General features: G+C 41.8%; 2 protein-coding genes across 2 annotated transcripts in view; both read right to left on the bottom strand.

Annotated features, from left to right (window-relative positions):
• Positions 1-3175: 3175 nt before the first annotated feature.
• Positions 3176-9163, bottom strand: LOC109890494 (uncharacterized). Its single transcript, XM_031813577.1, has 11 exons — positions 8908-9163; positions 8686-8738; positions 8025-8097; positions 7821-7893; positions 7590-7733; positions 6116-7123; positions 5844-5982; positions 5678-5760; positions 5126-5269; positions 4819-4951; positions 3176-4457 (listed from the first exon to the last, which is right to left on the bottom strand). The coding sequence occupies exons 1-11, from the start codon at positions 8935-8937 to the stop codon at positions 3653-3655; spliced, it is 2685 nt and encodes an 894-aa protein (XP_031669437.1). The 5' UTR covers positions 8938-9163; the 3' UTR covers positions 3176-3652.
• A 423-nt stretch (positions 9164-9586) lies between these two features.
• LOC109890343 (formin-like protein 2) overlaps positions 9587-19596 on the bottom strand; it is a 31906-nt gene continuing 21896 nt past the window's right edge. Inside the window, 6 exon segments of the mRNA XM_031813643.1 lie at positions 9587-11302; positions 11373-11502; positions 11740-11838; positions 12072-12173; positions 12310-12473; positions 12585-12714. Coding sequence (XP_031669503.1) covers positions 11223-11302; positions 11373-11502; positions 11740-11838; positions 12072-12173; positions 12310-12473; positions 12585-12714 — 705 coding nt within the window. The 3' untranslated portion in view covers positions 9587-11222.

Raw genomic sequence — 19596 nt, 5'->3', positions numbered from 1 at the left:
ATTCATTCTTTACAATACATAATTGTATTTATTTTTTATTAACAAAAAAAACAAAAAAAAGGACATGGGGAACACAAGTATTTATAAAGAATATACAAAGGACATTTGGGCTAGGGGCGGGGCTAAGGGGTACAATATCACATTACACAAGAACCTTAAGGGGCATACACACTTATTTATAATTCTAACAGCTTTTTTGTAGGCACTGTATTTAATAGTCTTAAAATATAGTTCAATTTATTTTTGCAGTGTAATAAAATGTGGTGTTTTGTTTGTAAACTTACATTTGGGAATATGAAATTTGGCCAAAAGAATAATGAAATTAATTACATAAAATTGTTTCAACTTATTTACTTTTAAAGAATCCAAGCAGCACATCTCTCCATAAGAGTGTAAAATCTTCATAAATGATAAATCTACTGATGTCTTGCCACAGATTCCTTACATGAATACAATTCCAAAAAATAAGCAACACTGTTTCTGGGTGGTCATAACAAAAGGTACCATTTTTGGGTTTATGTTTTTTTACTTCTTCATATAGTGGTTGGCAGGATAGTATTTATGAATCATTTAAAAATAAATGTACTTCATTTAGTTAATAAGTAGGTATGTGTGTGTAACTGTATAATTTTAGACCGTCCCCTCGCCCATACCCGGGACCCTCTGCACACATCAACAACAGTCACCCTCGAAGCATCGTTACCCATCGCTCCACAAAAGCCGCGGCCCTTGCAGAGCAAGGGGAACCACTACTTCAAGGTCTCAGAGCAAGTGACGTCACCGATTGAAACGCTATTTAGCGCACACCGCTAACTAAGCTAGCCGTTTCACATCCGTTACATGTGTGGCAACATCCAAACTTTTTTCCAGCAGACATTATCAATAAAACCATTCCAATAATGCATTACTGGATAAGGAAACAATTTGGAAACAAGGCTTGTATAGCTCTATTGTTGTTGGATGAACTAAAAGAAAAACTAATCTTAGGATGCTTCCTTTTAAGGTTAGTCAGGTCTTGACACGTTCCTGAATAATAAAGCAACACCTGAGGGAATGGCATCTAAAACAATTGCAAAATCTTTAGGTGTTACAGGGATCTTGTAAAGTGATAAGAATTCCTTAGAATTAAGTAAAAGACCCTCTGCATTTACAAGTTGTCTCACCAATAGGATATTATTTCGGAACCAATATTCTAAAAACAAAGAAGTATTTTTATACAATATATCCATCCAGACTATTCCATATATAATATCTGTGTGGAGAAAATGTATGCTTATAAATTAAGGACCATAAGAAGAAAACCTGCCGACCTGCGGAGAGTTTCACTGGAACTGTGTAAATATTATAAATGCAAACCAACATGAAGTTAAGGCTACCAAAAGTAGAGAAGACATGATGAGGAAGTCTAACTTCTTATGAATTGTTATATCCAATTGATCTTAAGTATTATTTAGGGATCCGCCCCTTTTTTTCAATTTTCTCCTGAAATGACATACTCCAATCTAACTGCCTGTAGCTCAGGCCCTGAAGCAAGGACATGCATATTCTTGGTACCATTTGAAAGGAAACACTTTGAAGTTTGTGTAAATGTGTAAGGGATGTAGGAGAATATAACACAATGGATCTGGTGTAAGATAATACAAAGAAAAAAAACAACATTCTTCTGTATTTTTCTTCTACCATTATCTTTGAAATGCAAGAGAAAGGCCATAATGTATTATTCCAGTCCAGGTGCAATATATATTGTGTAGGTGCAACAGTGTAGCAGTGTAGGTGCAACGTTTTAGACTGATCCAACGAGCCATTGCATTTCTGCCCAAATATGCCTAATTTGTTTATTAACTTTTTATGTTAAAAATTATGCACTCTCCTCAAACAATAGCATGGTATTCTTTCACTGTTATAGCTACTGTAAATTGCAGATAGATTAATAAGAATTTAAGCTTTCTGCCAATATCAGATATGTCTATGTCCTGGGAAATTTTCTTGTTACTTACAACTTCATCCTAATCGCATTAGCCTACATTCGCTTAACCGTCCCGTGGAAGGGACACTGATCCCGAAGAAGTTTTAATTAAGGTAGTAAAGTCCCGAAAATTCAGCCCACCATACTCATAAGTCTTCATTACAACAGTTTTCCTAATGTAATGGGTACGGTTTCTCTAATGTAATGGGTAGGACTCTTCCTTTTAAGGATAAGTCCCTCTGTAGCCATTGATTTAGCTTCTTCTGATGTTTTTTAACAAGAGGGTTCAAATTGAGTAAGCCTCCATGCTTCTGATCCTTAGTAATGGTTATGCCTAAATATGTATGCTCTTCTTTCACTGGAATACCATAATATGAAGGTGTCACAATCTTTAACAGCCATGAGTTCACATTTATTAATGTTAAGATATAGACCAGACGCTTTGGAAAAGGATTGTACACATTGATCGATATAGAAATCTGACTAGCGTCTTTCAGAAAAAGTGTAATATCATCAGCCAGCTGTCTTATAATAATTTCTTTACCAACTATGGAAATAACTTGTACAGGACTATCATTTAAAGAATTTGTAAGAAGTTGGGTGATTAATAAAATAGATACGGTGAGATCGGACAACCTTGCGTAATTCCTCTCTTGAACTCAAATCTAGGTGAGGTGCCATGTTTCAGTTTGATAGAGCTGTTACCATTCGTATAGTCTTAATAGCCTTACAGAACAAATCCCCAAAGCCACATGTGTGGAAGAGGAACTGATGCTCAACTGTGTCAAATACTTTATAAAAATCTAAAAATAATATGAAGCTATCCTCAGTTATTAGGTCTGAGTAGTCAAGTATGTCTAATACTAGTCTGATATTGTTAGAAATATGTATGTTCCTCATAAAGCCAGACTGCGTTTCACCAATGATTGCATCCATAACTTCTTTCATTCTTTTTTGCAATTAGTCATTATTAAGTAGACAAAATGGATACCAGTTATGGATGAGCAGAACTTATTTTTTAGGCTTTAGGTATCAGTGTTATTAACCCCTGACTCATTGTAGGAGGGAGAACATTGTTTTCAATACATCATATTTCCTTCTCCCTTAATTCAAATGATGGGTTGGTTGTTAAGCATCAAAAACCGACACGTGCTCAGCTATGGGGCAAAAGAGATAGGGGTTGGCATAGATTGTTGATAACATGTCAACTATATTTCTTCTCCAATGTTTATTGAAAACATAAATGAAGTTGTACAATGAGCACTTGTCGCTCAAATCCACCATTACAGTTGTTGGTTAGCTAGCTCAGTCAAAACATGATATAAAAACAAATACAACTAGCTAAAATGAGCCGCTTACGATTCCCCACATGGCATCGTGTCATTGTTGCTGTCTGGCCATCCAGAATCACAACACATGGCAGTTTCTTGTCATTGTTGCTAGCTGTCTGGCCATCCAGAATCACAACACATGGCCTTCTGCCCCATTGAAGCGTGTGCTTCGTTTTCCTGAAGTTCTCAGGTAACCCGTCTTTCAAGTAAAGAATAAATAGTAATGAAAAAATAACAACTATTTCATTTGCCATTTCATTCAAATAAAGTACAATTAAAAAGAAACCTAAAAAAAGACATTGGTTATTTGATTACATTGGAATAGATTCAGACTACCTCGCTGTGTGTCTCTGTCTCATCGCTTGAGGTCCTGCTTTATAGTTCTCTGCAAGCTGGCAATGCTGGCATCCAGAGCGGCCAGCCCGTTCCGGAACTCCTGTTCGTCACGCGTGTCAAAGGTCGAGCTTGACCCTGCACTCCAATCAGAAGCCAAGGATCTGACCTCACATAAGGAGAGGCCAGTGGAGTCAAGCGAAGAGTTCCGCCCCTTGCCCGGTGATGCCATATCCATGTCCAGACGGCGCCGGTGACTCTGGGACAGGTCAGAGTGTCCAGCGCCATTAGAGCAGAGTCCGTTTGATTGGTGGAGATTAGATAATAGGCTTTTTAATTGAGGGAAACTCTCGAGGGCAACACTAAGGCTCTGAAGACCCTGTGGTCCTCCTCCTCTCTGTGACATCATCACAGTAAGTGGTGACCCCCCTCCTCTCTGTGACATCACGGGAAGCGGTAACCCCTCAACAGGAAGTGGTGACCTCACAGTCTCTCTCAGTGGGGCGAAGGCCAAAGGTGGGGTGGCTTTTCTTTCCAGAGCCACACACAGACCCACTTCCTGATCCGCAGACGCACACACACTCTGACCACCTGGTGTACACACACTAAAGTCCTGCTGGTGTGTGTAGTTGCACTCAGGGCCTTTACAGGGCAGGGAGACAGAACCACACCCCTTCTGCTCCAACGACCACAGGTATTGGCTGACTGGGTGGTCTGACGGACCCTGCTGGTCCTGGTATTGGTCCAGAGCATGTTTAGTGAGAGGGAGGCGGGACGTAGGGATGTCAGTCACAGCAGGAGACTCAGTGACAGGGACCTGTAGAGCTCTGAGAGAGACAGGTTGAGAGAGAAGGGTATAAAGAAAGAGCGGGAGAAACAGACAGACAGAGGACGGGTCGAGAGAGAGAAACAGACAGACAGAGGACAGGTCGAGAGAGAGAAACAGACAGACAGAGGACAGGTCGAGAGAGAGAAACAGACAGACAGAGGACAGGTCGAGAGAGAGAAACAGACAGACAGAGGACAGGTCGAGAGAGAGAAACAGACAGACAGAGGACAGGTCGAGAGAGAGAAACAGACAGACAGAGGACAGGTCGAGAGAGAAAAATTGTCAGTAAAAAATTAAAACTCCAATACATTTTTAGAAAGTCCACACACACACACACACACACACACACACACACACACCTGAGGTGCTCCTGTAGTGTGTGGATCTCTGTCTCCCTCTTACGGGTGTTGAGGACCAGTGCAGCATTCTCCTTCTGACACTCCTGCAGCCTGCGGTTACAGGCATGCACCTCACCCAGAGCAGACTGCACGTCTACACACAGACACACACACAGACACACTTATATAGATTTATTAGATAATACACACAGACACCTCAGAGATCCTTTAATCTCAGCGTAATATGGATCAGTTTAAGGCCCTGATCTTCATGTATTTAGAAATCAAATAGAAAAGAAGCGGAGTATGTTCCCCCCTCATCTATTACCTTTACTGATACGACTGCACTCCGCCTCACTCTGCTGCAGCTGGCTCTGTGTGTCCACCAGGGCTTGCCGTAGCTCAGTGTTGCCGCGCTGCAGCTCTTGCAGGCTTGTGTGAGCATCGTTGAGCTCCGACTGCAGAGCCGACACTAAGAGACAGAGGAGGTTAGACAGGCGACGCTAAGAGACAGATGAGGTTAGACAGGCGACACTAAGAGACAGAGGAGGTTAGACAGGCGACACTAAGAGACAGAGGAGGTTAGACAGGCGACACTAAGAGACAGAGGAGGTTAGACAGGCGGCACTAAGAGACAGATGAAGTTAGACAGGCGACACTAAGAGACAGAGGAGGTTAGACAGGTGACACTAAGAGACAGAGGAGGTTAGACAGGCGACACTAAGAGACAGATGAGGTTAGACAGGCGACACTAAGAGACAGAGGATGTTAGACAGTCGACACTAAGACACAGAGGAGGTTAGATACTCAGAAATACAGACACACGATAATAACCTCTCACTGATAGACAGTTGAAAGAGGGCCGGGCAGTTTATCTTACCGTCAGTGTCACAGTGGACATCTCTGGCCTCCCTCTCTGCTCTCTCTCTCTCCTGCAACTGTTGGTTCACTATCCTCAGACGCCTGAACACACACGTTAAAGTGATCAATCTTCTGTATGAAACACACACACACACACACACACACACCTGGGTGATGGTGCTGACCTGCGTAGCAGTGCGTTCTCACTGCGTAGAGGTTGCAGGACCAGAGCAATCTCAGCCTGGATGTTAGAGGTTCCCACCATGACAGGAAGTAGAGACACTGTCTGCTCCAGCTCACACATCAGACGCTCTGCTACACGGTCTATAGAGGAGGGGGAGGAGGGAGGGAAGAGAGAGAGTGGCGGAGATTGAATTTGATTAACATTTGATTAAATAGTCATTTTGACTGATTGATGAGTTGACTGATTATTTTGACAGGTTGGTTGATTGACTACCTTGGCCAGCGAGCAGAGCCTTCAACTCTCCAAGGAGGTACTGAACAGTCATCACCTGCCGAGCGGTTCCCTCTGGACTACAGCCCTTAGAGCCCAGCGCCAGCGGCATGCGTGTGTACGAGTGTGTGTGGTTGGGAGCCACACCTGGATGTGTGCGTTGTAAGTATGCCTGTACAGGCACTGGATCTATGTGTGTGTGTGGGTGTGTGTATGCCAGCTGGGTGTGTGTTTGTATGTTAAAGCAGGTCTGGGCGCTGGTGTCTCTCACTGGACACTCCTCTTCCTCCTCTCCAGCGTTACCCTTCATGTGGCCGCAAGCCACCCTGGCTAAGGTCCCTTCATCCTGGGTAGAAACCAGCTGGCCCCCCCTGTCCAGGGATGGAGCATCTGGGGCAGACTGTGGTTGAGTGTTGGCAAGGGGGTGAGGTTGGGGGTGAGGCTGGGGGTGAGAATGAATTTCAGAGAAGAGTACTGGTGGTCCCTGATGAGAGGGAGAGCAGGAAGATGAGATTGGATGTCCACTTTCTCCAGACACAGAGCTGTCAGAGGGCAGGGGGGCAGACAGGGCTAGCCTCTCCACAGAGGGAGCACCGAGGTGCAGGCCACAGGACCTGGAGCTCCCCTGGGCAGCCGAACCTTCAACCCCAGAGACAAAGCCTCCTGGCTGGGCTGCGAGGAGAGAGAGCACTGGTCCTGTGAGAGGGGCTGTGGGTAGAGACGTAGCTACAGCTCCAGGAGAAGCTAACGGAGCTGTGGAGGTAGAGCCCCCCAGGTGGACTGATGCCACCCCAATGATGGAACCTCCAGGCTGGGCTAGAGGGACTGAGGGGCCTGGGGGGAGTGTGTTGTTAGGGGGGAGTCTTTGGGGACTCAGGGTGGGGGTGGAGGTGGTCAGGCGACAGTTAAACTGAGCATCTGACGTCGGCTCTGACGTTCCGGCCAAACTCTGAATATTGTTCCTCATCCCAGGATACGACAGGGATGACAGGATCGTCTTCTGCACGGGAGCTGGAGCAGAGAGAGTTATCCATTTTTGCACACCAACACATACGCACTCACAGAGACACACACAGAGACACACACACAGAGACACACACACAGAGACACACACACAGAGACACACACACACAGAGACACACACACAGAGACACACACACAGAGACACACACACACACACAGAGACACACACACAGAGACACACACACACACAGAGACACATACAGAGACACACACACACACAGAGACACATACAGAGACACACACACACACAGAGACACACACACACACAGAGACACACACACACACAGAGACACACACACACAGAGACACACACACACAGAGACACACACACACAGAGACACACACACAGAGAGACACACACAGAGAGACACACACAGAGAGACACACACAGAGAGACACACACAGAGAGACACACACAGAGAGACACACACAGAGAGACACACACAGGTCCCACCTGTTTTTTTAGCAGTCTGAGTGACAGGTCTCTTTGTCTGCTTCCTCCTCTCTATGTCTACCCTCTCATTTCCCAGAGTGCACAGCGGTCGGGATTTGGCTGCTCGAGTCTTCCCTGCTCCCCTGACGGAGATTGGCTTGGCCTCTATCACACAATGCAAACACTTTGGTCAATAATTTCAACTAGACATGTAAAGGTTCTGTAGAAACAGAGTAAGTATTTGACTGGTACCTGCCGTCTCTGCCTGGAGAATGACATTGAGCAGCGCAGCACACTGATCCAGACCCTGGTGAATGGTTGTCACCTGAGAGAGAGCACAGATGCAAACCAACTTACCATATAATCACTGTTAGGTGATTATAACTCTTATTAATACATTACACAAATAGGCTTGTTATTAATGTTGCTACTGACTGTTTATGGATGTGTTATTACCTGGTCCTCTGAGTCTGTGGAGTAGAGGGAATAAGCCGGCTCAGTAGAAGTGACTAGTGGACGCCCTGCTCCCCTACAGAACAGAGTGACAGTGAATGGATATAATGACACTCTGCAACAGGGATGTGACTTATCAGTCCTGTGTGTTCTCTTACCTCGGGGGACAGACAAACTCAATATACTTTAAACTGACCAAAATAAATGATAATGGACCTACATCAAGTTTCTTGACTCTGCCCAGTTCACTAATAGGTTGATGTTTATTGTCATGACTCATTCCCTGGAGACAGAATGGAGCTTTTTCTGCTAGATGGGCCAGCTGCAAAGTCCAAATCTGCTACATTGTAAAAATTAATGAAACAAAAATGTGCTTTTTGGTCTTAATTTAAGGTTAGGCATTAGGTTTAGTAGTGTGGTTAAGTTTAGGTTCAAATCAGATGTTTATGCCACTCTACAGAGCTGCCTCCAGGGCAAGATTCATGACAACAAATGCCAATCTGCTCGCTAATAATAACCGAAATGAAAGCTAGACAGTCAGAGAGCCTTGAAAATTCCAAAAACGATGGACAGATGACTATTTTTTGCAAATTTTTGGCGGCGAGGAAATATTTCAGTGCGGTCCTCCAGACCTCGTTGAAGACCCCGGGGATAAACGACTTACCTCTTCTTTGAGCCCTGGCCCCTCCCACCAGTCAGTCTTCCAGAGGATATCACCTGTCAGTCAAAAATAGGGGCTGAATCTGAATACGCTCTAAAATGGTGTCCTTTCCCTGGGAGGCTAGGGGGAAAAGCTAGACACCACCATATGAGGCTAATTGCATTCATTATCAAAACGGCTAAGAACCAGTTCGCAGGCACATTGTGGATAGCTGAGATGTCTTACCTTGTGTCTAGCAAGCCCTTGCTTTGGCATAGCTGGCCAGTCAACTGCTGTCCAAATCGAAGGAAGAAAAACGATGGTAGCTAACCAATTCTTTCCCAGAGTAGCCCTAATCAACTATCTGCAAACTGCACTAACTTTGAGTGCACAAAATGTCTGAAGCATTTTCTGACTGACTATCTAGAGCGAAACTAGTTGATGTTGTCACGTTGAAGCTTTTGTTACAGTTATTATTAACTTCTTTTTTTTTACTGGCGCTAGCATAAACAGGAACCGGCGGGTTTTGTTTGAAACGGGAAGTAACGTCGTGACCAATGAAAACATCGCTGCCAAACATCCAATGAATGTTATTGGCGGATGTAAGCTGATGTCGTAATTTCCAGTTTATCGATTGAATGAAGCAAATGTCACTCAAATGTAGCCCCTCCTCTCCTCCCTAAATGTTGGTCTGACGACGCTGAATTCGGTGTCACCATGGAGACGACATGATACAATTTAACACCAACGATTGTTTTATTACCATTAGCATTTTTGTGTGTTTCCTGGGAATATGTGATACAAACAATATATTGTGTTGTTGGATTAATTTAAATCTTACTATGGAAAGAAATGTTATGATATAAATATATGTTCAATGTTACCAGTGAGGGTCTTCCAGTGGTACACACACAGAGACACACAGTCTGACTGGATACAGTTTATTTACACAACGAGTGCAGATTAAGAATGAACATCAACATTGACAAACAGCAGGGTTGGGAGTGAGGGATAAAAGCAACAAGCGGGATTCCCTAGAAAATATATTTACACAGTAGAAAAGTATTGTGCTGTTGTTGTTTTTTGCAGTTACATTTTTTATGATTTTTTTATGAAATGGAGCGATCCCTCTCCAGTCTCCGTAAAAGTTGGTCCCATGAGCCAGGAAAGATCATGGGTGGTGTAGTAGCCTAGGTGCCAGACTTTCTGCATTCAAGAACACTACATCCTTTACCTTCACCTTGACAAGATCACAACAAAGGAGTCAGTTGGCTAGAAAGCAGAAACAGACTGGGACTTTTGGATGGTCAGGCAAGGATAAGACAGGGACCTTTATTTTAGGGTAGTATGGGGTATCAACTCCTGTCCTCGAGGGCCACAGTGTCTACTGGTTTTCATACTTCTCTTTTAATCAGAGACCGATTTCTACCTGGGAAACCAGGTGTGTGTGCACTCTGCAGCCAATCATTATCAGTAACATTAAACGATCAATGAAGTGCCAGGGAGAAAGGAAAACCAGCAGGACTGAGGAACTGGAGGGCCTGAGCTTTGAAAAACCCCTGTTGGAGGTTAAAGGTATTAAAGGTAGTAAATAGTAAACATAGTCAATGTAGTGAACGTAGCGAGCGCTGTACACGTTTCACTGTCACACAGCAGCAGACGGAGAAGAGGGAACCTTGTAGGAGTGAGCTTTTCGAACACTATTCTCAGTGTTCAGTTCTGGCATCTTACAGCTGGATAGGAGTGGGTTAAGAACCCTTTGTGATGTCGTTATCAATTAGAATTGGTTGGAATGTTCAACAAGAAGAAACTCTTCAAACTTCTCCCCCTCCCTTCTCAATATCCTATGACAGCGATCATGTCATTTGCTGACATCATCACACAGCTTTAGAGACACATACTGTACATCACTAATACTAATTGGACAAAAAACAACTGTTTATTTTTGCTGTTCTGTTTTGCTTGTCATGTCTGCTATTAACTGATAAACTGGAAATGCTATGTAGCTATTAAATGACCAGACTGTGTTGCTACTAAATGTCCAGTCACTGTCATCGCGTATCAAGTTCCTCCCTCTACCCGACCCCCTTCAACAGTCTTCGGGTTTAGAGGGCAGAAAGTCAAAGTGCATGGTGGGTTGCAGGTTGATTCCAGGGCTACAGTCCAGGGTTATGGGAGGGTTATAAACAGTAATAATCAGCAAAGAAGCTTCATAACATGTGTAAGTAACACAGAGGGGGTGGGGGCAGTGATGTCAGACCAGACAGGTGAGGTCACAGGTAATCTTGATGTCTGTCTTGCTATAGAGTTCAGAGTTCAGCTTCTCTCTGGTAGAGTCACTACTTCTGAGACCGGGTCAATCTCTCTCTCTCTCACCCCCTCCCTCCCCTCTCTCTCTCTAACTGCCTCTCTTTTTCCCCACACTTCTCTCCTCTCTCTTTCTCATTGTTATTCCCCTTTATCTCTCCCACCTAGCTTTCCCTCACCCCTCTCCCTCCCCTCTACCCTGTATATCTCTCTCCAACAGTATCTCTCTATCTCTCTCTGAGAGTTTAGCAGTGTTATTCAGTGTGGGTGGGATCACAGAAGAAGCGAGAGCTGCGTTTGGCCGTCCTGGCAGTGAAAGGGACGGTCTTCAGCACTGCAGACAAAAAACAGCCAATCAAAACACAGCACTAAACTACAGTGTGTGTGAGTGTGCGTGGGCGTACCTGTAATGATGTCCTCTATAGCTCCATCTTTGCCCTCGTAGACATGTCTGCTGTCTTTACCGCCCTGTCGCCTCCTCAGCTCTGTGATCAGGGACTCCTGCTGCCGCTGCTTTGGACGGTTGGACGGGGACTGTGTGTGTGTGTGTGTGTGTGAGAGAGAGGTAGAAATAAAGTAGATATATGTTGGTGAATCAATGTATGTGTGAGGAGTAGAGAAGGAAAGATGGGGAGCGATAAAGAGAGGGAACGAGAAAACATCAGTTCTTCCATTCCACAGAACAGACATTGGATCTGTGAAGTCAAGGTGATACTGTCATATCCATGGCGACAGACCGGCAGGCCTGTCTCCATGGTAACGGGGCTGTACCTTAGGCGCCTCCTGCTCCTGTTGCAGCTCCTCCTGCTCCAGCTTCTCCATCAGCGCCTGCTCTTGCCTCCTCCTCTGCTCATTCTCCTCCTCCGCCAGCTACACACACACACACACATTAAGTTCAACTTTGACTCGCGTCTTTGTGTATACTGTAGCTACGCACGCACACACACAAACACACACATTCTGCTCACCCTGTAGGCTTTGATGAATCGTACAAACACACACATTCTGCTCACCCTGTAGGCTTTGATGAATCGTACAAACACACACATTCTGCTCACCCTGTAGGCTTTGATGAATTGTACAAACACACACATTCTGCTCACCCTGTAGGCTTTGATGAATCGTACAAACACAGGGAAGAAGACAGAGGGAGGCATGGTCTTAGAGCTCTCCCCAAAGTGCTTCACCGCATCGTCAAATGCATCCTGAGAACCATAACACAACCAGGATCAGAAAACAGGACTATGAAGGACCGTGGTCACCACGGTCATATAACACTTTGATGTATCTGAGGTACTTGTGTGTGTTCGTGCGTGTGTGTATGAATGTGTGTTTTCTAGCCTGTGCGATGTGTGCGTCCTCCTGTAGTTTCTGCAGGCGAGTCTCGTGTTTGCTGATGAAGTCTTTGAGGAGTGGGTTGTGGCCGTGCATGCTGTACTCCCTCCACGACAGATCCATACCACGCTGACACTCCTTCACGTCACACACCACGTTCTCCAGGGACACTGACACACACACACACCAAATATAATAGGTTAGTTCCTTAATATCACACACCACGTTCTGCAGAGGAAGATAACTGTGACACACACCAAGACAAACAGACACACACTCACCTGCGGCAGCTTTCTCTACATAGTGCAGCTCATTGTAGAACAGAGCGACTCCGGGGTATTTCTCTCTCACCACGTTGGCTATGTAATGCAGCAGGGTCTGCTTTCTGTCGGTAGTCTTAGTCTCCAGCAGCTGGGAGGAACACACACATTACCTTCTGGTGTGTATTTGACATTCAAAAGTGTAAATCAAGCTTATTATGTGTGTGTTACGTATCACAACATATGTATATTAGGTAGTGTGTGTTAGAATCAGAAGGTTGGTATTAGATATAAGAAAGAGTGTGTAGGGTAGTGTGTATTAGGTAATAGAAAGAGTGTGTAGGGTAGTGTGTATTAGGTATAAGAAAGAGTGTGTTGGGTAATGTGTATTAGGTAATAGAAAGAGTGTGTAGGGTAGTGTGTATTAGGTATAAGAAAGTGTGTGTTGGGTAGTGTGTATTAAAAATAGTGTGTTGGGTAATGTGTATTAGGTATAAGAAAGAGTGTGTTGGGTAGTGTGTACTGGGTATTAGAAAGAGTGTGTTGGGTAGTGTGTATTAAGTAATAGAAAGAGTGTGTTGGGTAGTGTGTATTAGAAAGAGTGTGTTGGGTAGTGTGTATTAGGTAATAGAAAGAGTGTGTTGGGTAGTGTGTATTAAGTAATAGAAAGAGTGTGTTGGGTAGTGTGTATTAGGTATAAGAAAGAGTGTGTTGGGTAGTGTGTATTAGAAAGAGTGTGTTGGGTAGTGCGTATTAGGTATAAGAAAGAGTGTGTTGGGTAGTGTGTATTAGGTCATAGAAAGAGTGTGTTGGGTAGTGTGTATTAAGTAATAGAAAGAGTGTGTTGGGTAGTGTGTATTAGGTATAAAAAAGAGTGTGTTGGGTGGTGTGTATTAGAAAGAGTGTGTTGGGTAGTGTGTACTAGGTATTAGAAAGAGTGTGTTGGGTAGTGTGTACTATGTATTAGAAAGAGTGTGTTGGGTAGTGTGTATTAGGTATTAGAAAGAGTGTGTTGGGTAGTGTGTACTATCTATTAGAAAGAGTGTGTTGGGTAGTGTGTATTAGGTAATAGAAAGAGTGTGTTGGGTAGTGTGTATTAGGTATTAGAAAGAGTGTGTTGGGTAGTGTGTATTAGGTATAAGAAATAGTGTGTTGTATAGTGTGTATTAGGTCATAGAAAGAGTGTGTTGGGTAGTGTGTATTACAAATAGTGTGTTGTGTAGTGTGTATTAGGTCATAGAAAGAGTGTGTTGGGTAGTGTGTACTAGGTATTAGAGTGTGTTGGGTAGTGTGTACTAGGTATTAGAAAGAGTGTGTTGGGTAGTGTGTATTAGGTATAAGAAATAGTGTGTTGGGTAATGTGTATTAGGTAATAGAAAGAGTATGTTGGGTAGTGTGTATTAGGTATAAGAAATAGTGTGTTGGGTAATGTGTATTAGGTATAAGAAATAGTGTGTTGGGTAATGTGTATTAGGTAATAGAAAGAGTGTGTTGGGTAGTGTGTATTAGGTATTAGAAAGAGTGTGTTGGGTAGTGTGTATTAGAAAGAGTGTGTTGGGTAATGTGTATTAGGTATAAGAAAGAGTGTGTTGGGTGGTGTGTATTAGAAAGAGTGTGTTGGGTAGTGCGTATCAGGTAACAGAAAGAGAGTGTTGGGTAGTGTGTATTAGGTATTAGAAAGAGTGTGTTGGGTAGTGCGTATTAAAAATAGTGTGTTGGGTAGTGCGTATTAGGTTATAGAAAGAGTGTGTTTGGTAGTGTGTATTGGGTATAAGAAAGAGAGTGTTGGGTAGTGTGTATTAGGTATAAGAAAGAGAATGTTGGGTAGTGTGTATTAAGTAATAGAAAGAGTGTGTTGGGTAGTGTGTATTAAGTAATAGAAAGAGTGTGTTGGGTAGTGTGTATTAGAAATAGTGTGTTGGGTAATGTGTATTAGAAAGGAGTGTTGGGTAGTGTGTATTAGGTAATAGAAAGAGTGTGTTGTGTAGTGTGTATTAAGTAATAGAAAGAGTATGTTGGGTAGTGTGTATTAGAAAGAGTGTGTTGGGAGTGCGTATTAGGTAATAGAAAGAGTGTGTTTGGTAGTGCGTATTAGGTAATAGAAAGAGTGTGTTGGGTAGTGTGTACTAGGTAATATAAAGAGTGTGTTGGGTAGTGTGTATTAGAAATAGTGTGTTGGGTAATGTGTATTAGAAAGGAGTGTTGGGTCATGTGTATTAGGTATTAGAAAGAGTTTGTTGGGTAGTGCGTATTAAAAATAGTGTGTTGGTTAATGTGTATTAGAAAGGGAGTGTTGGGTAGTGTGTATTAGGTAATAGAAAGAGTGTGTTGTATAGTGTGTACTATGTATTAGAAAGAGTGTGTTGTGTAGTGTGTATTAGGTCATAGAAAGAGTGTGTTGGGTAGTGTGTATTAGAAATAGTGTGTTGTGTAGTGTGTATTAGGTCATAGAAAGAGTGTGTTGGGTAGTGTGTACTAGGTATTAGAGTGTGTTGGGTAGTGTGTACTAGGTATTAGAAAGAGTGTGTTGGGTAGTGTGTATTAGGTATAAGAAATAGTGTGTTGTATAGTGTGTATTAGGTCATAGAAAGAGTGTGTTGGGTAGTGTGTACTAGGTATAAGAAATAGTGTGTTGGGTAGTGTGTATTAGAAAGAGTGTGTTGGGTCGTGTGTATTAGGTATTAGAAAGAGTTTGTTGGGTAGTGCGTATTAAAAATAGTGTGTTGGGTAATGTGTATTAGGTCATAGAAAGAGTGTGTTGGGTAGTGTGTATTAGGCATAAGAAATAGTGTGTTGTATAGTGTGTATTAGATCATAGAAAGAGTGTGTTGGGTAGTGTGTACTAGGTATAAGAAATAGTGTGTTGGGTAGTGTGTATTAGAAAGAGTGTGTTGGGTCGTGTGTATTAGGTATAAGAAAGAGTTTGTTGGGTAGTGCGTATTAAAAATAGTATGTCGGATAATGTGTATTAGAAAGGGAGTGTTGGGTAGTGTGTATTAGGTAATAGAAAGAGTGTGTTGGGTATTGTGTATTAGGTATTAGAAAGAGTGTGTTGGGTAGTGTGTATTAAGTAATAGAAAGAGTGTGTTGGGTAGTGCGTATTAAAAATAGTGTGTTGGGTAGTGTGTATTAGAAAGAGTGTGTTGGGTAATGTGTATTAGGTATAAGAAAGAGTTTGTTGGGTAGTGCGTATTAAAAATAGTGTGTTGGGTAATGTGTATTAGGAAGAGTGTGTTGGGTAATGTGTATCAGGTATAAGAAAGAGTTTGTTGGGTAGTGCGTATTAAAAATAGTGTGTTGGGTAGTGTGTATTAGGTCATAGAAAGAGTGTGTTGGGTAGTGTGTACTAGGTATTAGAGTGTGTTGGGTAGTGTGTACTAGGTATTAGAAAGAGTGTGTTGGGTAGTGTGTATTAGGTATAAGAAAGAGTTTGTTGGGTAGTGCGTATTAAAAATAGTGTGTTGGGTAATGTGTATTAGAAAGGGAGTGTTGGGTAGTGTGTATTAGGTAATAGAAAGAGTGTGTTGGGTAGTGTGTATTAGGTATAAGAAATAGTGTGTTGTATAGTGTGTATTAGGTCATAGAAAGAGTGTGTTGGGTAGTGTGTACTAGGTATAAGAAATAGTGTGTTGGGTAGTGTGTATTAGAAAGAGTGTGTTGGGTCGTGTGTATTAGGTATTAGAAAGAGTTTGTTGGGTAGTGCGTATTAAAAATAGTGTGTTGGGTAATGTGTATTAGGTCATAGAAAGAGTGTGTTGGGTAGTGTGTATTAGGCATAAGAAATAGTGTGTTGTATAGTGTGTATTAGGTCATAGAAAGAGTGTGTTGGGTAGTGTGTACTAGGTATAAGAAATAGTGTGTTGGGTAGTGTGTATTAGAAAGAGTGTGTTGGGTCGTGTGTATTAGGTATAAGAAAGAGTTTGTTGGGTAGTGCGTATTAAAAATAGTATGTCGGATAATGTGTATTAGAAAGGGAGTGTTGGGTAGTGTGTATTAGGTAATAGAAAGAGTGTGTTGGGTATTGTGTATTAGGTATTAGAAAGAGTGTGTTGGGTAGTGTGTATTAAGTAATAGAAAGAGTGTGTTGGGTAGTGCGTATTAAAAATAGTGTGTTGGGTAGTGTGTATTAGAAAGAGTGTGTTGGGTAATGTGTATTAGGTATAAGAAAGAGTTTGTTGGGTAGTGCGTATTAAAAATAGTGTGTTGGGTAATGTGTATTAGAAAGGGAGTGTTGGGTAGTGTGTATTAGGTATTAGAAAGAGTGTGTTGGGTAGTGTGTATTAAGTAATAGAAAGAGTATGTTGGGTAGTGTGTATTAGAAAGAGTGTGTTGGGAGTGCGTATTAGGTAATAGAAAGAGTGTGTTTGGTAGTGCGTATTAGGTAATAGAAAGAGTGTGTTGGGTAGTGTGTACTAGGTAATATAAAGAGTGTGTTGGGTAGTGTGTATTAGAAATAGTGTGTTGGGTAATGTGTATTAGAAAGGAGTGTTGGGTCATGTGTATTAGGTATTAGAAAGAGTTTGTTGGGTAGTGCGTATTAAAAATAGTGTGTTGGTTAATGTGTATTAGAAAGGGAGTGTTGGGTAGTGTGTATTAGGTAATAGAAAGAGTGTGTTGTATAGTGTGTACTATGTATTAGAAAGAGTGTGTTGTGTAGTGTGTATTAGGTCATAGAAAGAGTGTGTTGGGTAGTGTGTATTAGAAATAGTGTGTTGTGTAGTGTGTATTAGGTCATAGAAAGAGTGTGTTGGGTAGTGTGTACTAGGTATTAGAGTGTGTTGGGTAGTGTGTACTAGGTATTAGAAAGAGTGTGTTGGGTAGTGTGTATTAGGTATAAGAAATAGTGTGTTGGGTAGTATGTATTAGAAAGAGTGTGTTGGGTCGTGTGTATTAGGTATAAGAAAGAGTTTGTTGGGTAGTGCGTATTAAAAATAGTGTGTTGGGTAATGTGTATTAGAAAGGGAGTGTTGGGTAGTGTGTATTAGGTAATAGAAAGAGTGTGTTGGGTAGTGTGTATTAGGTATAAGAAATAGTGTGTTGTATAGTGTGTATTAGGTCATAGAAAGAGTGTGTTGGGTAGTGTGTACTAGGTATAAAAAATAGTGTGTTGGGTAGTGTGTATTAGAAAGAGTGTGTTGGGTCGTGTGTATTAGGTATTAGAAAGAGTTTGTTGGGTAGTGCGTATTAAAAATAGTGTGTTGGGTAATGTGTATTAGGTCATAGAAAGAGTGTGTTGGGTAGTGTGTATTAGGTATAAGAAATAGTGTGTTGTATAGTGTGTATTAGGTCATAGAAAGAGTGTGTTGGGTAGTGTGTACTAGGTATAAGAAATAGTGTGTTGGGTAGTGTGTACTAGAAAGAGTGTGTTGGGTCGTGTGTATTAGGTATAAGAAAGAGTTTGTTGGGTAGTGCGTATTAAAAATAGTATGTTGGATAATGTGTATTAGAAAGGGAGTGTTGGGTAGTGTGTATTAGGTAATAGAAAGAGTGTGTTGGGTATTGTGTATTAGGTATTAGAAAGAGTGTGTTGGGTAGTGTGTATTAAGTAATAGAAAGAGTGTGTTGGGTAGTGCGTATTAAAAATAGTGTGTTGGGTAGTGTGTATTAGAAAGAGTGTGTTGGGTAATGTGTATTAGGTATAAGAAATAGTTTGTTGGGTAGTGCGTATTAAAAATAGTGTGTTGGGTAATGTGTATTAGAAAGGGAGTGTTGGGTAGTGTGTATTAGGTAATAGAAAGAGTGTGTTGTGTAGTGTGTATTAAGTAATAGAAAGAGTATGTTGGGTAGTGTGTATTAGAAAGAGTGTGTTGGGAGTGCGTATTAGGTAATAGAAAGAGTGTGTTTGGTAGTGCGTATTAGGTAATAGAAAGAGTGTGTTGGGTAGTGTGTACTAGGTAATATAAAGAGTGTGTTGGGTAGTGTGTATTAGAAATAGTGTGTTGGGTAATGTGTATTAGAAAGGAGTGTTGGGTCATGTGTATTAGGTATTAGAAAGAGTTTGTTGGGTAGTGCGTATTAAAAATAGTGTGTTGGTTAATGTGTATTAGAAAGGGAGTGTTGGGTAGTGTGTATTAGGTAATAGAAAGAGTGTGTTGTATAGTGTGTACTATGTATTAGAAAGAGTGTGTTGTGTAGTGTGTATTAGGTCATAGAAAGAGTGTGTTGGGTAGTGTGTATTAGAAATAGTGTGTTGTGTAGTGTGTATTAGGTCATAGAAAGAGTGTGTTGGGTAGTGTGTACTAGGTATTAGAGTGTGTTGGGTAGTGTGTACTAGGTATTAGAAAGAGTGTGTTGGGTAGTGTGTATTAGGTATAAGAAATAGTGTGTTGGGTAGTATGTATTAGAAAGAGTGTGTTGGGTAGTGTGTATTAGGTATAAGAAAGAGTTTGTTGGGTAGTGCGTATTAAAAATAGTGTGTTGGGTAATGTGTATTAGAAAGGGAGTGTTGGGTAGTGTGTATTAGGTAATAGAAAGAGTGTGTTGGGTAGTGTGTATTAGGTATAAGAAATAGTGTGTTGTATAGTGTGTATTAGGTCATAGAAAGAGTGTGTTGGGTAGTGTGTACTAGGTATAAGAAATAGTGTGTTGGGTAGTGTGTATTAGAAAGAGTGTGTTGGGTCGTGTGTATTAGGTATTAGAAAGAGTTTGTTGGGTAGTGCGTATTAAAAATAGTGTGTTGGGTAATGTGTATTAGGTCATAGAAAGAGTGTGTTGGGTAGTGTGTATTAGGCATAAGAAATAGTGTGTTGTATAGTGTGTATTAGGTCATAGAAAGAGTGTGTTGGGTAGTGTGTACTAGGTATAAGAAATAGTGTGTTGGGTAGTGTGTATTAGAAAGAGTGTGTTGGGTCGTGTGTATTAGGTATAAGAAAGAGTTTGTTGGGTAGTGCGTATTAAAAATAGTATGTCGGATAATGTGTATTAGAAAGGGAGTGTTGGGTAGTGTGTATTAGGTAATAGAAAGAGTGTGTTGGGTATTGTGTATTAGGTATTAGAAAGAGTGTGTTGGGTAGTGTGTATTAAGTAATAGAAA

The sequence above is a fragment of the Oncorhynchus kisutch genome, unplaced genomic scaffold (assembly GCF_002021735.2).
Source record: "Oncorhynchus kisutch isolate 150728-3 unplaced genomic scaffold, Okis_V2 Okis05a-Okis16b_hom, whole genome shotgun sequence".
Lineage (NCBI taxonomy): Eukaryota > Metazoa > Chordata > Actinopteri > Salmoniformes > Salmonidae > Oncorhynchus > Oncorhynchus kisutch.
Note: the sequence above shows the minus strand (reverse complement) of the source record. Positions and strands in the feature narration are given on the sequence as shown.